General features: G+C 38.9%; 3 protein-coding genes and 1 pseudogene across 4 annotated transcripts; 2 read left to right on the top strand and 2 right to left on the bottom strand.

Annotated features, from left to right (window-relative positions):
- Positions 1–2,297: 2,297 nt before the first annotated feature.
- On the top strand, positions 2,298–3,752 carry LOC101313539. Its single transcript, XM_004305994.1, has 2 exons — positions 2,298–2,839; positions 3,460–3,752. The coding sequence occupies exons 1-2, from the start codon at positions 2,596–2,598 to the stop codon at positions 3,750–3,752; spliced, it is 537 nt and encodes a 178-aa protein (XP_004306042.1). The 5' UTR covers positions 2,298–2,595.
- A 708-nt stretch (positions 3,753–4,460) lies between these two features.
- LOC101313239 lies at positions 4,461–6,765 on the top strand (annotated as a pseudogene). Its single transcript, XR_185128.1, has 5 exons — positions 4,461–4,466; positions 4,734–4,789; positions 5,076–5,121; positions 5,384–5,568; positions 5,745–6,765. The product of XR_185128.1 is annotated as a phosphoglycerate kinase, chloroplastic-like (transcript).
- Positions 6,766–8,759: 1,994 nt separating this feature from the next.
- LOC101302475 (zinc finger protein CONSTANS-LIKE 2-like) lies at positions 8,760–10,906 on the bottom strand. The gene is made up of 2 exons (XM_004304125.1): positions 10,068–10,906; positions 8,760–9,362 (listed from the first exon to the last, which is right to left on the bottom strand). Exons 1-2 carry the CDS (start codon positions 10,863–10,865, stop codon positions 9,003–9,005), a joined length of 1,158 nt encoding a protein of 385 aa, XP_004304173.1. The 5' UTR covers positions 10,866–10,906; the 3' UTR covers positions 8,760–9,002.
- A 4,952-nt stretch (positions 10,907–15,858) lies between these two features.
- LOC101302184 (protein NSP-INTERACTING KINASE 1-like) lies at positions 15,859–19,016 on the bottom strand. Its single transcript, XM_004304124.1, has 11 exons — positions 18,730–19,016; positions 18,472–18,604; positions 18,287–18,358; positions 18,047–18,190; positions 17,887–17,958; positions 17,729–17,788; positions 17,541–17,638; positions 17,265–17,411; positions 16,802–17,143; positions 16,329–16,708; positions 15,859–16,228 (listed from the first exon to the last, which is right to left on the bottom strand). Exons 1-11 carry the CDS (start codon positions 18,830–18,832, stop codon positions 15,911–15,913), a joined length of 1,869 nt encoding a protein of 622 aa, XP_004304172.1. The 5' UTR covers positions 18,833–19,016; the 3' UTR covers positions 15,859–15,910.
- Positions 19,017–21,573: the final 2,557 nt, after the last annotated feature.

Raw genomic sequence — 21,573 nt, 5'->3', positions numbered from 1 at the left:
CAAGCTTAATTACGATTTTGCCACTCAAGCTTTCAATTAATAGCCTTTATGAATTTACTGTTGAAATACTATTTTACCCTTCCTGCCTTGCGTAATCACGTTTTGCCCCTCATTTTTTAGTTTATTTTTCTTATCAGTTATTGAAAAGACTATTTTACCCTTATTATATAGCAAAATCACGACTTTGTCATGATTCCCTATATCAAATAACAATTTAGCCTTTCATTTTTACAAACCAGCTGACTAGATGGTCCAATTTGATCTCAAAACCAAAATCTTGCACGCAAATGGGTTAAAAGTTAGCTCAAAACCAATATGTACTAGGAAGATTTCTAGAATTCCTTATGTTCTTATCTCCTCCACCCTTATGTTCAGTGGCGGATCCATGATTCAAAGATCGGGTGGGCTTGAATTATTTTTTTTGTTGACAAAAATGGTAAGATAAAAAATTTAACACAATGTCGCATGTTTATATGAAATACAAATATACATGTTAAGATGCGAAAAGAAAACTATGAACGCATTAAAAACTACTATTTATGATCAGTTATTGAAAAGACTATTTTACCCTTATTATATAGCAAAATCATGACTTTGTCATGATTCCCTACATCAAATAACAATTTAGCCCTTCATTTTTACAAATCAGCTGACTAGATGGTCCAATTTGATCCCAAAACCAAAATCTTGCCCGCAAATGGGGTAAAAGTTAGCTCAAAACCAATATATACTAGAAAGATTTCTAGAATTCCTTATGTTCTTATCTCCTCCACCCTTATGTTAAGTGGCGGATCCAGGATTCAAGATCGGGTGGGCTTGAATAATTTTTTTTGTTGACAAAAATGGTAAGATAAAAAATTTAACACAATGTCGCATGTTTATATGAAATACAAATATACATGTTAAGATGCGAAAAGAAAACTAAGAACGCATCCAAAACTACCATTTATGATCAAAAGAATTATATTTTTGAAACTATTTATAATTGAACCAAAATAAATAAAATAGGTTGTGGAAAGAATAATCGAACCAAAATTGACGAAACATCTTACAAAAGAAGTGTGTCATGCCCTAAAAACTATGACCCTAAAGACTAAAAAGATCTATTTTGGTCAGAGAAGAAGAGATAGTTCCAACATCATAGTATAAAAAAGACGAAATATAACCAACACCTCATGTTGTTCCAACATCATAGTATAAAAAAGACAAAATATAGCCAACACCTCCTGTTGTTCAATGAAGAAAGAGAAGAGATAGTTCAAACACCACAATACATAAAAGACGAAATATAGACAACACCTCGTCTTGTTTTTTTTTTTTTTTTTTTTAGAGAAATGAATATTTCATTAATCAAGGATGAACTCAAATTACAAACCTGCAAACACAAGGCCGAAAAAACTAATAACGAAGAGCACGAGTCTCTAACTCGATCATAATAGAAAGAATGAAGGAAACCACAAACTCACTAAACTATGGGCCAAAGGCCCTACAACCGAAAACATAAATACAACAATACTAACAAATCTACCACACACACACCACTCATGCACGTTAGCATTGTCGTCGCCGTCGCGATCGCCGTCGCCGCCAGCAGCTGTGAGTAAATGAGGAGTGCTATATCGGAGCGTTGTTGCTCGAGTAATTGACATCCACCAAATCCCAATGCACACATCATATGGAAACCCATAACCAAGAGGAAAAACTTCCTCAAAACAACACTATACAATCCACCAACTAAACCAAAGCCATGATAAAGCTGAGGCTGCCGAGAGAGGACCGAAAAATGTACCCAAGAACCGAAACCAACGAAGATGGGGGGTGATAAACACACGTGTGAGCACCCATAATCTAATAGGTAAGTGCCAAAATGCACTTTTAGCGAACAAGCACACAAGCTCTCATGATGGTTTGAAATGGGGGTTGATGGGTTGTTTTGGTGTAGGGTAACCAATAATCTGGAAAAAGTTGGGATTGGTTGACATCGGTATGAGGAACCGAGTCCTCCCGATATGGACAGAGCCAGAATGATCCACAGAGGGATAAAAATGCACCACATGGGTGATATGAGCCCAAAAACTGGGACCCGAAATAACCTAAGAGTAAATAACAAAGCAGTTTAACATAGATACCTCATGTGGGCCAAAGACCCAGACCCAGGCAAAGGCCCAGGCCTAACTAGCATGAGGCCAAAACCATCTGGGCAGTATCCAGGCCCAATGAGCAGATCAGATCTCACCCATCACAGTCAAATTCGACCGCTGTATCTCCATCCTTGCTCCACAACAGTATCCATCCGCACGCCCTCGAATTCCGGCGACCACCACCAGCGCGGGCCTGCAGCACCATTGGGATTCGGCGACCAACACCTGCGCGGGCCTGCAGCACCGTCGGGGATCCGACAACCTCCACCATCGCGGGCCAGCAGGTCCGTAGGGATCGGGCATCCACCACAAGCGCCGGCCTGCAGCACTGAACCACCACCGCTGCAGCAGTAACGCCGCTCCTCCGATTCAAACCTCTTACCCACCAGAATACCAGATCGGAGTCAGATACAAAGTTTGGGGCAAGATCCGGCGAAACACCAGCCTTTCCGTCATGCCAGCAATCCCACCTATCGAGACACCGACTCCGGCCGAACCACCAACCGCCGTCATGTGTCGCATCGATCTCGTAGCAAGCCCATCTCCGATCTGGCTGTGGGATTCAAATGTTCATAACACCTCTCAAATTTCCGGTACCCGCGCTGTTCTTGTCTTCTCCTCAACGGCAGTCATCTCTTTGCATAAACAAAATTGTTCGTCCGGTCGGGGATCTGGTTCCGTCACATCCTCTCCCAGCCGTAAGTTCACACTCGATTTCAATTTCATCTTGTGTGTTATCTCAATTTTGTATGAACTACGATATGTCTTACATCTGCAGTGTTGGAATTATTCATGGATCTTACCTTTATTTGGGTTTGGATGTTATGCTTGTCAAACCCCTCGTTGCTTATTTCCTGAATGACTTTCATATGGATTTATGGTTTTGAGTTGATCGGTATTGGAATGATGGGTGTATGGGGTTTCCATTTCATGACTTTTGCCTCTGATTTTTGGGTGGTTGATTACTCTGTCTGTAGTTTAAATATGGTGGATTTGAGAGTGATATATGATGTGAAATTTAGGAGGGTTTTCTTCTCTAAATTGGCTTTGTTACAGAACAATTGAATGAATGAAATTATGAAAGTTCTTAGCTGTATACCGATTTCAGGTCGTCTTACCCAGATGGAAAAGTTTTGCATTGCTTGTGTTTACTATGAAATTACTGGCCAGTTACATAATTTCTGCAAATCTTGGGGCTAGGTCTCTACAAACTTTAGTGTTTAGGGTTTCTGCAAATTTCGGGGTTTGGGTTCTCGCATAATTTTATGTTTGATTTATCTCCCAATATTAGTCTTAATCCTGTTTTTCTTGATTCCAGATCAGTGGCTGATGAGATGGAGCAACCACCGGGGACCCGCAATGTTCTTCGGTGCTGCATTAGAGAGCGAAGAAATGAAACCGTTTCTCTCGCTGAACAACGATCACCCTCACCATTTCACTTTTCATACAAACCACCTTGATTTCAAAACTGCTACTAAGACTTTGCTCATCTGCAGGATAGGTTATCTAGTTTTGGATTTGATAGCCAAGGAAATGAATACTGGCATAGAGATGGCTTGTTTCGCAGGGCTAATCCAGATCTTATTATGCAAATCAGGCCCAGCCATGTGAAGAGTCTAGCGCAGCTGCGTCGTACTCGCTCGTTCATGATCCTTCATATTCATGGAAAGGTAAACCTTCAATTTGTTGGGTACATGAACTTTTACCGTTGTTTTATGTTTGCTGAAAGTAATTAATTTGGTTGTAGTCGGTAAGAAGCACAGCAACGCTGGTGCCGGACACCAGTCTCTAAATTTAGCCGGTCACCAATCTCCTTGAATGCCAGCGGTCCCTTACCAGTCTCCTCGAATGCCAGCGCTCCCTTACCAGTCTCGAATGCCAGCGGTCCCTTACCAGTCTCCTCGAATGCCAGTGCTCCCTTACCAGTCTCCTCGAATGCCAGCGCTCCCTTACCAGATCCCGGACTGGTGCGGTGCTCCATGGCACCGTTACAAACTTGAGATCATGCAGGATAACAAAGTGGTCGGAGAATTTAATATGTGAGTTTATTTTCTTGTTCATGCTCTTTTACGGTAGAAAATATAGAGACCCTTCATATAATGCAGAAAAAGAAGAGTTTGTCTTGTTGTCCTCTGCAACTTATCACATTCCAGTCCTACTCTCAATATTTTAACCCAGTATAGCAATCCTTTTTTTTACATATCACTCAACATGTTTGTTGTTTGTTAAAAAAATTTAGTCACGGAAAAGGCACATTCCTGTTTGGAAAGCTACCGACGTGTGATTTCCAGATTAATGATGATAATATTTCCGAACACCATGCTGGTCAGTACATTCATTTTGACCTTTCAGAGAAATGCTTTATACTTATTATTGTTATTGGACTTATTGTGAAGCCGAGAATGCTAACTTGAAAAATTTCACTTGTTTGTGTAGTCCTCGTGTTCAAACCAAGTGGCGAGGCTTTTATCTGTAACCTTAGTGGAAATGTTACTGTCGTCAACCAAAAAAGGTATTTCTATAAACATCTTTAATGTTATAAACACATGTCTTTATGGGATTAAGTTTCTAACCCTTTACCTGCTTTATCAGGTGAACAAACATGAAACAAAGGAATTACGTCTTGGAGATTTGATTGGCTTTGGGAAGTGAGTAATTGATTACCTTACTTTTTCATTTGTTAAACTTCTGAATTGTAATGCTAACGTAGATGTTGAAGAGCTCATTACTTAGATAGGTTCCCGTATTTGAAGAACATTATTTATATGTTTAGAGGCCAAATACGTTGTACGGGCCTAAATTGCTAATTTGCTACTAACTTACAAAGACAATGTTCTCAGAGGTTAATTATCTACATCCCTTCATGATCTTTTGGTCAAAAGCTACACCATTAGTATTCCACACTTGTGATTATTCTTGCATTTTCCTGTGCAGGTTAAAACCAAAACGTTTGTATGCTTTCCAGCACTTGATGTCACTGGTAAGCTTCCGATACACTATTTTTTGTTTAAGTTTGCTTGTATTTGTTTAGTGAATTTTAGGGTTTTCCACTTATCATCCTGAGTTTGTACATCAACTATTGCTTATGTAGTATCTGTCGAGCGTTCAGTTAACCATACAAGATATAGCTAGCATTCATTTATTGATTGACAAGATTTAGTCAAAGTACATTAAACCAATGCTGAATCATGACTGTCTGTGTTTTAAATTCCGTCATCTACATCTCATTGATTCTGTCTCAGGTGGAGACCAAGAAGATAGCGGAAAAACTGGATGTGGCCGAGTTGAAGGGCAAGAGGGTCTTAGTGAGGGTGGATTTGGATGTCCCCCTTAATGAGAACTTTCAGATCATGGATGACACTAGACTCCAAGCCTCTGTTCCCACAATCAAGCACTTGCAAGAAAAAGGTGCCAAAATTACCCCTCCGCCATGAGAAAGGTGAAGATCAGCCCTCCACCCAATAACAGAATATCAACCTTGTCCAGTAAGTACTCTATTACCCCAATCTTCGATGAAAGATTACACCCACCAACAACGGCTGCAAATGGTCTCTTCAGAAATGCTAAAACATCAACAAGATAGTGCCCTTCATGACGCAAAAGGTTTCCCGCAATTGAGGGCTTCAAGTACTTAGCCAAGAAGCTTGTTTCACTTGCGGATGTCTTTGTAAATGATTCTTTTGGCACATCTCACTTGGCTCATGCATCAACAGAAGGCCTGGCTAAGTACTTGAAGCCTTCAGCTGCGGGAAACCTTTTGCGTCATGAAGGGCACTATCTTGTTGATGTTTTATCATTTCCGAAGAGACCATTTGCAGCCGTTGTCAGTGGGTTTAATCTTTCATTGAAGATTGGGGTAATAGAGTACTTACTGGACAAGGTTGATATTCTGTTATTGGGTGGAGGGCTGATCTTCACCTTTCTCATGGCAGAGGGGTATTCCATTGTATCTTCCCTTGTCGAAAGAGCTATGGTTGATGCTGCCAAAAAGGTTTTGGAGAAGGCAAAGGAGAAACAAGTTCGTATGCTCCCAACGGATGTAGCGATTTCGAAAACGCTCTCTGCTGATGCCAATAGAAAGGTGGTTTCAGTGTCTTAACATATAGCTCTCTATGGGGATGGATATAGGAACGGATTCCATCAAGAGGTTCACTGATGTTCTTATCATTTGGAGTGGACCAATGGGCATGTCTGAGTTTGACAATTTTGCAGTTGGTACTGAGGCAATTGCAAGAAAGCTTGCGGACTTGACTGAGAAGGAGGAAGTTTCAACTATAGTTCGAGGGGGTGCCACTGTTGCTGCTGTGAGGAGGCTTGGCCTTAGAATGAGCCACATGTCAGCAGGTGAGAGTGATGCAAGCCTGGAGTTCCTAAAAGGGTTACCCCTCCCTGGAATCCTTGCACTGGATTCAGTTGATTAAGGCTCACCATTTTCGAGTTTTCTAGTTTAGTTTGTGAACTGGATTTGTGGTCTGCTTGCTCTTTTTAACTTTTGGGATCTTCCCTCTCTTTCTAGTATCCACCTCAGATCCAGATGCAAAACTTAAATATATGGAAACTTAACATGTTTTTAGGTACATTGAGTTCATCTCATATTTTAGTAAATCTCAGTACCGTCTTGAGGAAAAGCACCAACACAAGGCACTTCATCATGCACCATCGAAAATCCAAAGAGACAACCAGCATGGATTACTAAAAGGTTGAAACTTTGGATTGATGGAAACTCCATTTTCTTTATGCTATACAGATCAGGTAGAAGAACTGTAAAACCATTTTCGACAACTGGAATCATTATCATGAAACCAATTTCTTCGAGATTGTAATGATTATTGCAATGAATACATGGTCCATAAATCTCTTCAAAACTTGCAAAATTACAAGCCCAGGTCCCGCCTTGAGATGGATAATAACTATTTGGGTCATATAATTGGATTCTTGACTAAAATTATATTCAAGCCTCCAAGGACTGGGAGTATTATGTGGTTTAAGATGAATGCTGATGAAGATAGAAAAGTCATGAATTCCAGTCAGCTAGCTAGCTGGCTGATACAAGGCCAAGTAGTTTTTTTGCCCAATCAGCACTCAGAGATTGATACCAAGTAGCTGTGGTTTTCCTTATCAACAAAAGGAGAAGAGTAGAGGAAGAAAGAGGCACATATCTATTGACTATGCTTCAACTGTTCTAATGAGTCATGATTAGAAAACAAAAAAACATGAGGGTATGCACTTCTGGGCAATCCAAATCAAACAAAAGCTTTTGTAAAAAAGGGCTTGGCAACTTGATATATGCATATCCATTCTTCCCTTCTTCTTTTTTTTGCCCTTTATGCATTTCTTTTTGTATTGCAAAGTGCAAAGTGCAAAGTGCAAAGTGCAGAGTGCAGAGTGCAGAAAGTGCAAAGTGCAGTAACTTTTTCTCACTAGATTACAGCATTGGATTTGTGGAGGTGCACTTTTGCTTGCTCTTTTAAACTTTTGGGACCTTCCCTCTCTTTCAGATTTCTACCTCAGATCCAGAATGCAAAAACTTAAATGGAGACTTGATATGTTTAGTACAAGTACACTGAGTTCATATCAGATCATCTTGAGGAATAAAACCAATAAGGCACATCATCTAATGTAATAACCAGCATGGAATACTAACTGGTTAAAATTTTGGATTGACGGATTTTTTTTTAATGCTATACAGATCAGGTAGAAGAACTGCAAAACCATTTTCCACAACTGAAATCATTATCAGGAAACCACATTTTTTTCAAGAGAGTTATGATTATGCCAAAGTATTGCACGAAAAGCTCATCATATGGGAATGTTGCAGCATTAGATGCCTCAAGAAATGGCCTACTTGAGAGTGTAATGACTCTACACTATTGGCTCAACTTGTTCTCCCATGTGCATTTCTTGCAAAGGTGATCAAAAGTGCAGATAGAATGTCTTTGTTGATCAGAGATCCCAAAAGCTTCAAAAATATCCATCTGTAGTGATCTCTCATCTAAAGTAGCAGTATAATTTGTACTTGGAATATTTCCAATGCAACTAGCATAAAATATTTTAGACTCCTGCATTTTCATATTCTGAATCAAGGGTATGCTCCGGATATGCTATATCAATCAGTACAACTAAAATTGAACTTCCCTTAAAAGGCTAGTTTGGTCTGCAACTAATGTGTGTGCAATGTCATGTGTTCCCTCTTTCATAATCATTCCAGGCAGTTAAGAAGTTTAGGTTATCTCCATAACTGATCGTAGTTGGAAACATACAAGAACTTTTTGGATACCATGTTTTTCATTTTATGAGAAAGATCCCACTAAGAGATGATACCTTCATTTTTGTAAATAAAATTCTTCCAACGAGTGCAGAGAAGAGTAGTTCCTCTGCCTTAAAGAAAATATGAAACTAGTTCTTGTTTTCAGAATCTTTATTAGTATTGTTGCTGTTGCATTCTCTCTAATATCTCCCCACGATATGCTAGAATCATGTTCCAAATTTCTGTCCAGAAAGGTACATAATATATTACTGAATAATGAGTTTTTCATTCTTTAAGGTTACAAGATTTCTAGAGTGAAAAAGATTCGCTCCTACTATCTGACTAGTCTTTGCTGAAAACACAGCTGCAGATCGATCTAACAAGCAAAGTTATGATATTGCTGCAAAAGGTTGAACTTCCAACTGGTAGAAATTTACATTTACAACATAGCAATGGCATGAAGATGCCAAAATATACAAAATTACCATCCTTACATCTCATTTAAATTGGAAAAGATAACAGTAAGTATCAGTAGCAGGTCTTTAATAATATCTAAAAACCATTGAGTGTTTAGTTATCTTAAGGTGGTCTCCTTCTGCTGCTTGTCACACGTTTTAGTATGAAGGAACAATGCCGTATCCAGTTTCTCCCATAAGTGATGTGGAGAACATCTGATCCACTTCAACGTCGATGTCTGTTCGCTTTGCAAACCGGCCCTTGATCCGGGGTCTAGTCTCTGCATAGGCCTTCCTTGAGGCATACCGGATTGTTTTCTCAAACTTCCTCGTCTTCTTTTTCTCTCTGTATCTGAGGACCCTGGCCTCCCTGTCCATAGGACTTAGTTGGGTTGGAATCTGAATTGTAGGTCCATTAAAAAGGTCTATTGTTCCTTTCGGTGTTCTTGGGTGACAGACAGACATTTCACTCATTGTTGAGTCTGGTACAACTCCAACATCCATGGATGAAACAGAAACCTATCAAATGATCAAAGAGAAGCACCATCAGGAAAAATTGCTAGCAGATCAAAGCATCTGTCAAGATGAACCAAATATAATTTCATATTTTCATCATTTATAAAGGATGCATGAATTCAACACTTGCTTTTGGGATTGTTCACTATGTTTGGGGGTTTTCTAGACTTTTCATGCACTCTTCCACCACATAAGCTAGTTGAGTAGCTTACACCCTGAATAAGCATAAGCCCCATTAAAATGAAATGAATTGGAGAGCTAAAACTCGTATGCCTTTCAAAATGTTCCTAAATCATTCTCTGACTTATTGAAGTATCTGTACAGAACTACACAAGAGAAAGTAACACTTCAGATCACAATATATACCTAGGATAAGTAACACTGCACACTTTGGTGACTGTCAATTTCTTACTTGGATCAAAAGGGGCAAGCAAAAGGAGAAAGGCAAAATAGAAACATTCATATTCTTTGCCACTAAAGCAAAGATTTGGAGACAAAAGAGCTAAAAAAGTGCAGATAACAGTAGAAGGCTAGCTTTCTCTTTTTAGCTTTACCAGTAAAAGAAAGCTTATCTTTACACCAGTAAAACATCATCTCAGATAAACGTCTATTCACTAGGAATCGCAATAGCTAATCAACCAAAAGCTAGCAATAAACAAGTAATTAACCAATCGTAGAAGCATTATGAAGTGGAAATTAGAAGCTTACAGTGTGAGAAATGGAACCATCATAACCATAAGCAGCTTTTGAGGACTCATATTCCATCCCCAACTGATGAAAATTATGCTTCTGCTGCATCTGCATCTGGGTCACTTTACCTTCTCCATACTGAACCGGTACAACACTATCACCTCCATAACTGATCTTGTGCGGCACACCATAGCTATGCTGGTCATTAGTAGCAGTAGTACCACTGAACTGGTTCTGATCAGATGAGTTGTACTCCACAAGGTCCAAGTACTCATCAACCTCCACTCCGAAGAAGAATCCGTTGTTGTTACTGTTCGGATTGTTGTTGTTGTTACTGTTGTGGCTATTGCTGTTCTTCACAGGATTCAGCAGCAGCCAGGAAGCAGCCTCGTCTTCGTCTTCTTCATCCATGGCCTCCTCGTCTCCTTCCTGGCTCAGGAACCCGTCCTCGGTTGTATCCGCCGGAGTGGACCCCACCACTATCTGACCGCCGGAGATGGGGAGGATGGGGACGCGCTGGTGGCGACGCGCCAGAGGGTTGGCGGAGTGGATGTCTGCGTCGCAGGCCGTGCAGAGCGACGCCGCGTCGGCCTTGCAGAGTAAAGCGGCCGGCGCACGCTCGCAGGCCTCGCAGACCCACACGCGCTCGTGGCGCGACGCCACGCGGTTGGCCGCGTGGATGGTGGCGTCGCAGCCGGAACAGAGGTACGCGGAGTCTGCACGGCAGTAGACCGTGCAGGGCGCGGAGCGGCACGTGTCGCAGACACGTGCCCAGCTGTTCGCGGCCGCGGCGCCATTGCTCTCTTCTTTCAACATGTTGTTATGTTGTTTCCTCCTCACTCTCAAGTCTTTGAAAGTTTTGGAGGTAATAATGGAGTTATGGAGGGAAGGAGGAGGGAGAGGGGGTGTAACTGTAGGCAGAGCGGCAAAGTGGAACGAGAATCCAGAGGGCGACACGTGGAGGAGATGTAGTGGGTGGGAAAACTTGTTGCGTTATCTTGTGGTTGGCTGAGCTCGGCGGGAGTGGGGTGTGGGGCCCGGAGGAGGTGCTTGGGCTTTGGCCTTTTGGACCTAAAACGGGGCTGGGGGGGGTCCAGGAGTCTGAGCTGCTTAAGATTCGGCAAGTACACGTGTCAATTCAAAATACGTGGTGGAGATGCTTTCTGGGTTTGTTCTACTACTTACACAGCTGGATCAGTATGGATGAGAATGGATAGTAACGACCAACTGTAGGGTTTTTTGGGTTTTTTGTTTGGCTGCTTGGATTTAGAGGAAAAGAGAAGTTTCCTGGAGTTCTATTGGCCTGCGTGCAGATCTTTACTGCTTCCGAATCCTTTGATCTGTCGAGATGAAGAAGTTTTAACAAGCGCGCGCGATTATTTTTAGAACAATCTTCTCGTAATGCATACATATGTTCTCGTATCACATAACTATCGCGTTGTTCACATTACTCTACTCGAGAAACGTCGGCATGCAAACACAAGTGTTCAAATGTGCAATTACGTGGTTTAGTGATAATTATCGAATATTATCTTGATAAAGATTTCTAGATTCATCACTCGAACCTGGTTATGCGCTAATAATATGATATTTTTTTAGTTGTCACAAAGAAAAGTATATTTACACTTTCCAAGCAACAATATAGATCAAATCTATGCATGTATACTGAACTATTAACCATTAGAATGTGTTATATTCATGACAAAGTTTAGAAGAATAAGATTTCTGCTCAATATCAAACTTAATTAGCTGCTCATGAATCATAGAGATAGACATGTATCCACTACTACTCCTACAATGCCAATTTGCTTGCAGTGTAAATAACTGTTGCTATCATACATTACCTAGGCACCTAGCTATCATCAATCACAGGGTAGAGATGAATCCCCATGAAAGCTACCATAGCTGCCAAAATTATAAATTGTCATTTATCAATTAGAAGATTTTTCATTGGAAATTCCCTACCACATGTAATGATATATACAAGTTTAATTGTTTTTAGAAACTCTAAAATGGTTTTTGTAAGCATAATTTCAATTTTGACAAAACCTATATATATGGAGGAAATTCCTGCAGCCAATAGGAGATTGCCACTTAGCAGAGACTTGGATTAGGAGCCATCTGCACCACAAGTTGTCATTTACGTATAGCTTCTGGAACCAAAGAAGCTTGACATGTAATATATATTATATATAATCTATATATAATATATATATACACATACATAATTGTACATATATACAATATACATGTATCGAATTGGTCTGATTTCCCTAACAATGAGTCTTTCAATTCAATTTGCACATGATGATCTGCACCTTATTCTTTGTCTTACTAATCGACTTTGATAAAGTCTTACTCAAGACCGACGATTCTGAGTAATAGGAGATCTTATGAGAACTTTCAAATATGACATATTTACACAAATAGAACTCTTAATCTCTCAGTTAAGTAAAGAAACTTTTTATTTACAAAAAAAAAAAAGTAAAGAAACTTGTCAAATGCTTGAAACTTTTATAATGGAATCCAATTCTCAATTATCTTTCTAATTCATCTTTAATCTCATTCATGCTTTTATTGGGCGATTTGGGCCTATATATCTTTTTGTGTATTTGTGTTTCAACTGTTGGGCTGCTGTTGGGCTGAAGGCCTGCAATGCTTGTAACAGTTTGGAACCCATTTAGGTCACCAAAGTACCTTGGAAAACAAGGCTTCCCCAACCTCCCCAACTTCAACCTCCCTCCCTCTCCAACCTTGCATGAATCTCTTAAAAGGCTTTGGTGCTTCAATCAAAGTAGTACTGGGAATAAGATGGTTTTAGTTTCTCAGGTATGTTGCTAAATTGAAAGACTGGTATAGAAGTTGTTTCAGTTTAGTACAGACGTTATTTCTGAACGAGTTCATATCTATTAATTTACTGGTTTAAATTCAGTTAGATTGTAGATTAGTTGTGTAAAAATGGACTTGGTAGCAGGAACCAGTAAGGATGTCAACAGAGAGGGTCAGGGTTTAAGGTATGGACTGCTACAATATCTTTGTGATCAAGGATGAACTTTCTTTTTTCGATTTATCTCGAGTACCCATTATTACCAATGCAGATTATGCAGCTCATCTGTTTTTGTCATCGATTAGATTCTTGTTGATAAGCTACCTCATTTCTTCTATAACTGATTGTTTCTGTGTACTAGTAGTCCTTTGGGTTTTATAATCATATTTGTATTATCTTCTGACCATTTAACTGTAATTTCTCGTTTTTGTTTCACGGATTTTAATTATTTGAGGCTTAACAACTAGGAAGTTGTTACCTTGTTCATGTTTGGTAACTACAAAATAGGGAAAATTCCTCCTTGAGGTTTCTTTTCCTGGTCGTTTCTCAACATTGATTTACACTTACAGAACTTCATCACCACATTTTTAATGACTATATATAGTGCTCTTATTAGAAATAATAAAGTTCAATCTTGTCCCAAATTTTGAGTGTAATTGCTTATGTAATCAGCTTCACTTGTGCAGTAACCTTTTTTAGTTAAATATCCAGAGATATTGAAGTCCAAATCTTCCTCAAATTTCCGAGTCAGAGCTTCTCAGCTTTCAAGAATCAGTGAGCAAGAAGCTGAATAGGTATGGTAAATCTTCTGGTATTGAATTGGGGTTGGTGGCATCAGTTGTTCATTATTCGGAATCTAGGTGTAGGATTTCTTTCGTACCATGTAAAGTTGCTTATCCTAACTGTTCATCAGCTGTCACTATAAATACCTACCCGAGGAATCAAACGAATTCATCAAGAAGTTTCTCGAAGCTCTATTTCGATAGGATTTGATCATGGAGAGAGATAGGATTAGCAGTCTTCCTGCAGAAGTACTAGATAGTGTCCTAACTTTGTTGCCACTAAAACAAGTTGTGCAGACTAGCATCCTGTCGAAAACTTGGAGATACAAATGGACCTGCCTGTCACAGTTTGTTATTGATGACAAACTCATCCCCACTTCAATAAGAGACATAGCGGCAAGATGGAGGTTCATCATGATAATTCTTCATCAAATTCAAGCGCATGGCTCTGTCTCTGCGATAGAGAAGTTTAAGCTCTCTGCTTATTGCTCCCCAGACAGGGTTGATTTAGACCAGTGGGTTAAATTCTTAGCTGGGAAAGGTCTCAAGGAGTTGATCTTTAAAGAGTCTACTCTTTTTAACCATTGTGATTTTAAACTGCCTTGTTCTCTATTCTCTTGTCCACAACTGGATCATTTAGACCTCTCCTCTTGTGAGATCAATCCACCTCCGGAAACACACATTGGATTCAAGTCTCTCAGAAGTCTCCAGCTCAATAAAGTCAGCACAAAGGCATGCATACTAGAGCGGCTAATTCCCAACTGCCCTCTTCTTGAAAGACTGACATTATTGCATCTTGTTTTCCCTATATTTCTCAGAATCCAAAACCCAAACCTCAAGTATCTGGAGATACATTCCAAATTCAAAGATTTATGTCTTGCAGATTGTCCTTCTCTGCTTAGCGTTGACATTTCCTTGAGGAGGTGGTGGTGGAACGATGCCCCATACCATAGACAATCCAATTTATCTAGGGTCATTGGTCACCTACATACTATTGAGAAGCTCAGCCTACACAGTAGTTTCCTACAGGTACATGCATGCCAATCTTCCTCATTTTTCACTTTAATGTTCTTCCTATTTTGTTGAAGTTATTTAACACAATGATTACCACTGCTCATTCTCTGACCAGATCATTGAATTGTATTGCATCTCTCCCATATTTACATGATTGTTTATTTCTTGCATTTGTTTGTTGCTAGCTTTTGGGTCATGAAAATGTACCATACAGACTTCCTAGCCCTCTTCATCACTTGACTGATTTTCAACTCAAGGATCTAAGGTTAGACTCCATGGCACAAGTGATAATGTGTCTCTGCATTCTTAGAAGTGCTCCAAACTTGGAGAAACTATTCCTTTTGGTGAGTTCCTCTAACTAGCTACTTCAATACAAGTTCTTCTATTACTTTTATAGTTTTTTTTTATTATGTAACGTTACAGAACTTCGATTAATTTTTTGAATTGATTTTTGTTTCCTTTAATAGATTTCTCATACTTGCTCCACACCTGTTGAGGAATTCCTAGAAACACAATATCAGTCATCTTATCTGAACCTTCCCGGACTCAAAACAGTGAAGATAATAGCTATTAAAGGATTTGAAACTGAATCAGTACTTACCAAGTTCATAAAGGATCGATCCCCTATTCTGGAAAGAATGACTGTTCAACATTATTGATGGCTCATAAGATTAAGCCACATAGTGTTTTATGCTTCCGTGTTTTCTTTGCACACAGTGGGTCAATAAAGCTTGAATTTAGCTCTGGTGGTTTAAGTTGAACATGCTTCCTTTCCTCGGAGTATAATGAACAAGGTCTTACTGTTATGTTTGTTGATCAAATTCATTGTAATCCCAGGACAGATTCATCTTAATATCGTTTTCTAATTACATAAAGTTGGTTTTAGTGTCTCAGTTATGTATTTGTTGAGGTTTAGTACAATGTTGTTTCTGAATAAATTCGTGTCTTCTGTCTGGAGTTTCTCTTTGGTGGATTAAGAGTGAAGTTAGAAGCAGAAAATGAGTCTATGTGAACAAAGAGAATGAAAGGTTAAATATACTAATCAGTAATTTTGAATCTAAGAATGTCATTTTATTGAAGAATCTGTACAATTGGAGTAGGAAGCAAATATCAAAATTTTCAGACCTCTGATGCACTACCAATATACAGCCAAAAATCTTAACATTCATGTGATACAACCTAGTAGCTTCAACTATATTTCTTGCTATGACATGCTTTCTTTTGAAATGGATAAATGTTCACCTTGGACCAGAGAGTTCCATTGCTTGTACTAATAATGAAGAGTCGTCAGTAAGATCCGAGTATCGATCAGAGGATGAAAAGTAAGCTTTGGACTTTGTTGATTCTGCTCTTTGAGATGCTTCCCATCTTTCCACAAGTCCATCACCTTCTAGCATTCTGACCACTTCAGACATTCTGGGTCTATGACCAGGAAGGTACTGAGTACACAAGAGTGCAACTTGAATCATTTCTTCAAGCTCAATGCGATCATAGTTAGTGTTAAGATCCTTGTCCACTAGCATTTCAAGCTTCTTTTCCTGATGAAGCTTCTTAACCTGTGATCAAATAAATTTCGGATATAAATCACATAAGAGTGGACTAATCTTTAACTATTTAGTACTAATCAGTAACCATACACATTTATGTTTTGCTCACCCAATCAAGTATGGCTCCTTTCTGGTTAGTGGACTTGGCAAATTCTAGAGCTGTCTGGCCTGTGATTAGTTCAAGGAGAAGAATACCAAATCCAAAGACATCTGTTTTATCAGAGGATTGGCCTGTAGAAAGATACTCTGGGGCTATGTGCCCTATGGTACCCCTCACTGCGGTGGTGACATGTGAATCTTGGTGATCCAAAAGCTTTGCCAAATCAAAATCTCCGACCACAGCTTCACAATAGTCATCAAGAAGTACATTTGCTGCCTTCACATCCCTGTGGATAATTTTTGGGTCACACTGCTCATGAAGGTATAACAATCCTCTTGCAGCTCCTAAGGCAATCCGTTTCCTAGTGCCCCAATCCAACACTGGTTTCCCTGTTAAAAGCATAGATAAGATTTTGAAGTTAGCCAAACATAACAGACATTCTAAATGACTAATCGAGTTGGTTCTATCCTTTGATTTAGTACCTTTGAGACGAGAAGCCACACTGCCATTGGACATGTATGGGTAAACTAGAAGCCTTTCTGTTGGTGTGATGCAAAACCCATAAAGCCGGAGAAGGTTGCGATGAACTGCTAGGCTGATCATTTCAACTTCGGTCTGGAATTGAATCTCTCCACCAAGAGCGCTGCCATCTTTAAGTCTCTTGACTGCTACAACAGTGCCATCGCAGAGAGTTCCTTTGTAAACATGTCCAAAGCCTCCCTTGCCTAGCAGGTACTTGCTGCTGAAGTTATTTGTTGCAATCTGAAGTTCTCTGAAATGAAATCTCTTCAAGTTCCCAAGCGAAATTTCTTCATGATGCTTGTCTGAAATATAACCACAAGCACAGGAATCGTTACTCCAATTAGTTTCCCAGTCAGTGAAACATGTTGTTTACATAATTGGTTTTGTTAATAATGTGCTGTCATCTAGCAAGAAAGTAGGTACCTTTAACATCAAAGAATGCCTGTTTATTGCACCTTTGCCTCCACCATATAAATAATCCAAATCCAAGAACAATCATGCAGAGGCATCCAAGGCTCAAACCAAAAGCAAGTGCCATTTTGCGACTTTTAGGTCTGTCAGGAACAGCAGCTTGAGAAGAAAAGATAAACTGAAGTTAGAATTAAAAAAAAGTATCATCTGCATCATAAATCAGTGAACTGTGAACAGTTGAAAATTTCTATGAACTCTCAGTACAGCAAAATAATTCAAATTCCATACCCTGTGTATTATTCAAGTTCATGGACATTGGCATCAGTTCCATCCCGTTGCAGTCTGCTTCAGACCTTGTTGCACAGATCAGCGGATTTCCAACTATGCTGAATGAAAGTTAACAAGAGGAATGAGAATAATTTAGTAATCAGTAAAAACTTTCTATTAAGTTACAGAGAGAAGGAAGGAAAGATTACTTGAATGTTTTGGCAGCAAATCTAGGCACAGGGCCACTCAGATTATTGTAGGACAGGTCCCTATTGCACAAAACCACAGAATCACAAAAGCTACATCAGAATCACAGTTCAATGACATATATACAAACACAACACGTAGGAATGGTTCAGAGATTTACAGAAATGCAAGGGTGGTCATGTTAGCCAACGACATTGGAAATGCTCCGGAGAGACTGTTATTGTTGAGCCTCCTAAATCCAGTTGAAACAATATGTACATTAGATTTTAAACAAATAGAGAAAATGCTTGAGTTCATGTGGAATGACCTCAAATGCTTACAAGTACTGGAGGCTTTTCAGGTGACCCAGAGAGGAGGGAATTCCCCCGGTCAAGAAGTTGCTGGAAACATCAAGAGTCTTAAGTTTTGAGAGCTTCCCAATTTCCTGAGGGATTGGTCCTGTTATGTTGTTGTTCTGTAAGAGACTGTACACACCAACACACCTTATTAAAATCCATGAAAATAGAACCATTGCAATCTTGAAAAGAATAAAAATTTCCAGTTGTGATAAAAACACTTACACAATCTGAAGATTTGTTAAGTTGCCTATGCTAGGAGAAAGAGTGCCTGATAAATTCTGGCTTGGAACTCCTCTGCACAAAGACCATTTTAACTTCAAAATAAGTTAATCATTTCTATGATTATCAACCGTTTTATCTCTAACATGAACTTAAAACTTTCAAGAAGAAATTGAAGCAAGACTTACAGGCCAACAACCAGGTTTTCAGGAGAGCAAGTAACCATAGTCCAGCTACATGGATCAACAGCATCATAATCCCAATTACCTAGAACACCATGAGGATCCTCCAAAGCTTCCTTTATACCCATTAAAGCTTGAACTGAGATGAAAAATACCCAGATGAGGATTCTGCACATTCCTACCATTAAAGCTACAAAAAGAATGCACCTTTCTTGCAATACATGATGAAATGAATGAAGAAAATTTCAAAGTTCCAAACTTTACCTTCAAAGTTTACACCTTTAGGTGAAAGCAATCCATTCCCACAAATCCAATACCACACAAATGCCACAAAACATAGAGCAACTTTAACTCCTCTCATCCTCATTCTCTCAAACACAACTAGAGACTGAAAGAGCTCTACTCAAACCCCCACAGTAACTCAAATTGGGTTTAGTTTTTCTTTAAGTTGAATGTTCAAAACTCCGAACCCTTTTGCTTTCCATGCGTGAACTCCATTCACCGAAATCTTTGTGTCAGACACAAGAAAAAGCCACTTCTTTTCGTGGTATAAAAAGAACAAAGCATGCCTGTCATTGAGTCATGAGGCCCTGAACAAAAAATATACAATTATATACTGCCCTCTCTAGTTTGCACACAGGAATTCAAAAGAAGGAAAGGAGAAAATAGGAAATTCAAGACAGTAGGTTAATCATGCATTTAGCACAGAAAGGTCACTCTCAAAAATTCCATTGCTGCTGCTACACTCAAAACCCCCTAAAAACAATTGAGGTGGTTACAACTTGCTACTTCAAAAGAAAGGATCGAGGGTTTGCAAGAATTTGGGATCGTAAGTTTTTCACTAATTCAATCAGTGCAATTTAGTAGCGAGATCTCGTGGTCAAAAGTCAAAACAAAAATTTATCATTTATAATTTAGATTGAGATGAATAATTAATAAAACGTACTATAAAATCATCATTTGAGCAAGATAAGTTTCCAAAACAAAATCTTGAAGTTTATAGACGAAATCAAATTATTTTCGAGGTAATCGTCATGAGTCATATATATCATTTACCTAGATATGTGTGTTATTTCATTGGATTATTCTCATATCTTTGGTACAAAATGGTCAGGGTTGTGTGGAACTTGGGAATGCCTTGCTTGACAGACTAGCTAAGAGGAATCCAACATTCCTTGAGCTTGGCCATTCAGTAAAGTTACAAAAACATGTTCTTTTTTCAAGAAATTGAGAATGTGAGAATCTCTAGGAGGACTTGTGGCTTGAGACAATGAGACTGATGGTGGATTTGGTCACCCACCACAATGACCTATGACACTATGAGGATCTCTGTTAGAATTTTTGTTCTGTTATGGGTTTGTTTAAACACAGCAGCATACTTGTATAATTAGATGGGCATTGTTTAATCAGAATTGGTTTCTTTTGTGCTGGAAATGTTGGATGTGCTTTATAGATTCCACAATCCACTATGAGCTAACAATCACACATGCTTGGTTATTCTTTAGCTTCAGCAGACAGTCATTCTCCCAAACTTGTTCAAAAAGAGAAAGCCTTGGAAAGCAAAAGCTGACATCCCCCATCCCTATACTTTTCTCCAGGACACTACTCCTCTAATTTCAAAAAAAAAAAAGGACACTTCTCCTCCCTCTAAAATATGAGCACAAAAATAAGGACCCAAAAATAATGCCATTTTACTCGCAAGATTATTAACTAAGACAACTTCCTTAGTGTTTATATATGGTCGTCTTGCTAGCTAATTGCGTAATTCGATGCTAAATTATACATGACGGTGTAGCATGCCTGTTGAATTCCATGACCAAATTTAAAACCAACCACCCCCTGTTGGACCTCCCTGCTGAACCCTCCCCTCTTTTAGTGATAGGTATGTTATACCGTTTATCGTCTTATAAACTATAATTATTTTTCTTGATCCATTTGTTACTTGGTTTGTGGTTGAGAGAGTATTGTACATCTCCTAAATCCTCTAGGAACGTACCAAGCAAACTTAGAGATAATACGTAGGAGCATAGGTATAAGAGGATTGTCCTGCTAATGCAGCATCAACTCAAACAAATGATGTAAATATACATAAGAGCAATCTTGAGGGAAAAAAAAAGAAAAAAAAGAAGGTATTATTCGATCTTCCTCAGTATAATTCGAACGTTAAAAACTTTGTGGATAAATGATAGACTGAAATTAAATATATTTCTCAATGATTGTAAACCCGTGTAAACGTACGGATAAAAGGCTAGTAACTCATAATCTAAAGGTGTTTGTCCATATATACGATTTATTGATCGACTTCATACAAACAACTAGCAGTAAGTTGATCGTGGTACATATATATACTGCAAATGAAGTTGATTATTTGTAATTAAATCTTGTTAAGTTTGGCAAGCACCAAAACAGTTGCAGAAGTGATTCCTGGAATGAAATAGTCATTCCTAACTGCATTAGGCATTACTGCTTGCTTGATTAAGAGTGCAGTTATGGGAACCCCGAAGATGTAAATCAGTGTGTCCTTGGCTCCAACACCACTAAACCCAGTTTCCTTTATCACTTGTTGCAGAATTTTCGCGAACTCATCCTTTGTCAATGACCTGTTTTTCACTTTGTGGTTATCCTGCATTCATATACATGTTCAACATATCAGTATGCAATACTGCAAGTCCGCAACATATAGGTTTAACATAGTTCGTAAAACCATGCAACAAGGATTATACGCGCTTCTAAATTTTTACTTATATGCATATAATCTTAATCTGTCACAGCAGAAGTATTCTTTTCCTTTCAAAATCTTTGGTGCAATATGTGTGCATGCATGACTTTTATCCTTCGTTTTGAGCTAATAATCGTGCATTTGAATTCTTAGGTTTTGAATTACATTTAGCTTTTTCCAATCCTTACCAATGGTTGATCGTCCACACGAAAGTATAATCCTACTCGTGTCGGTGGATCGACACTTTTTGGATAATATTCCTGTTTTATGTAAGTTACATGTAGTTAGACTATCAAACTTACCCAAAATCAAATGCATGGTGACATATATACGAAAGGGGTGGTCATAGGGGTGGTCATATATATATATATATATATATATATATATAC

Source organism: Fragaria vesca, linkage group LG6 (genome assembly GCF_000184155.1).
Source record: "Fragaria vesca subsp. vesca linkage group LG6, FraVesHawaii_1.0, whole genome shotgun sequence".
In the NCBI taxonomy this organism is placed as follows: Eukaryota; Viridiplantae; Streptophyta; class Magnoliopsida; order Rosales; family Rosaceae; genus Fragaria; species Fragaria vesca.
Note: the sequence above shows the minus strand (reverse complement) of the source record. Positions and strands in the feature narration are given on the sequence as shown.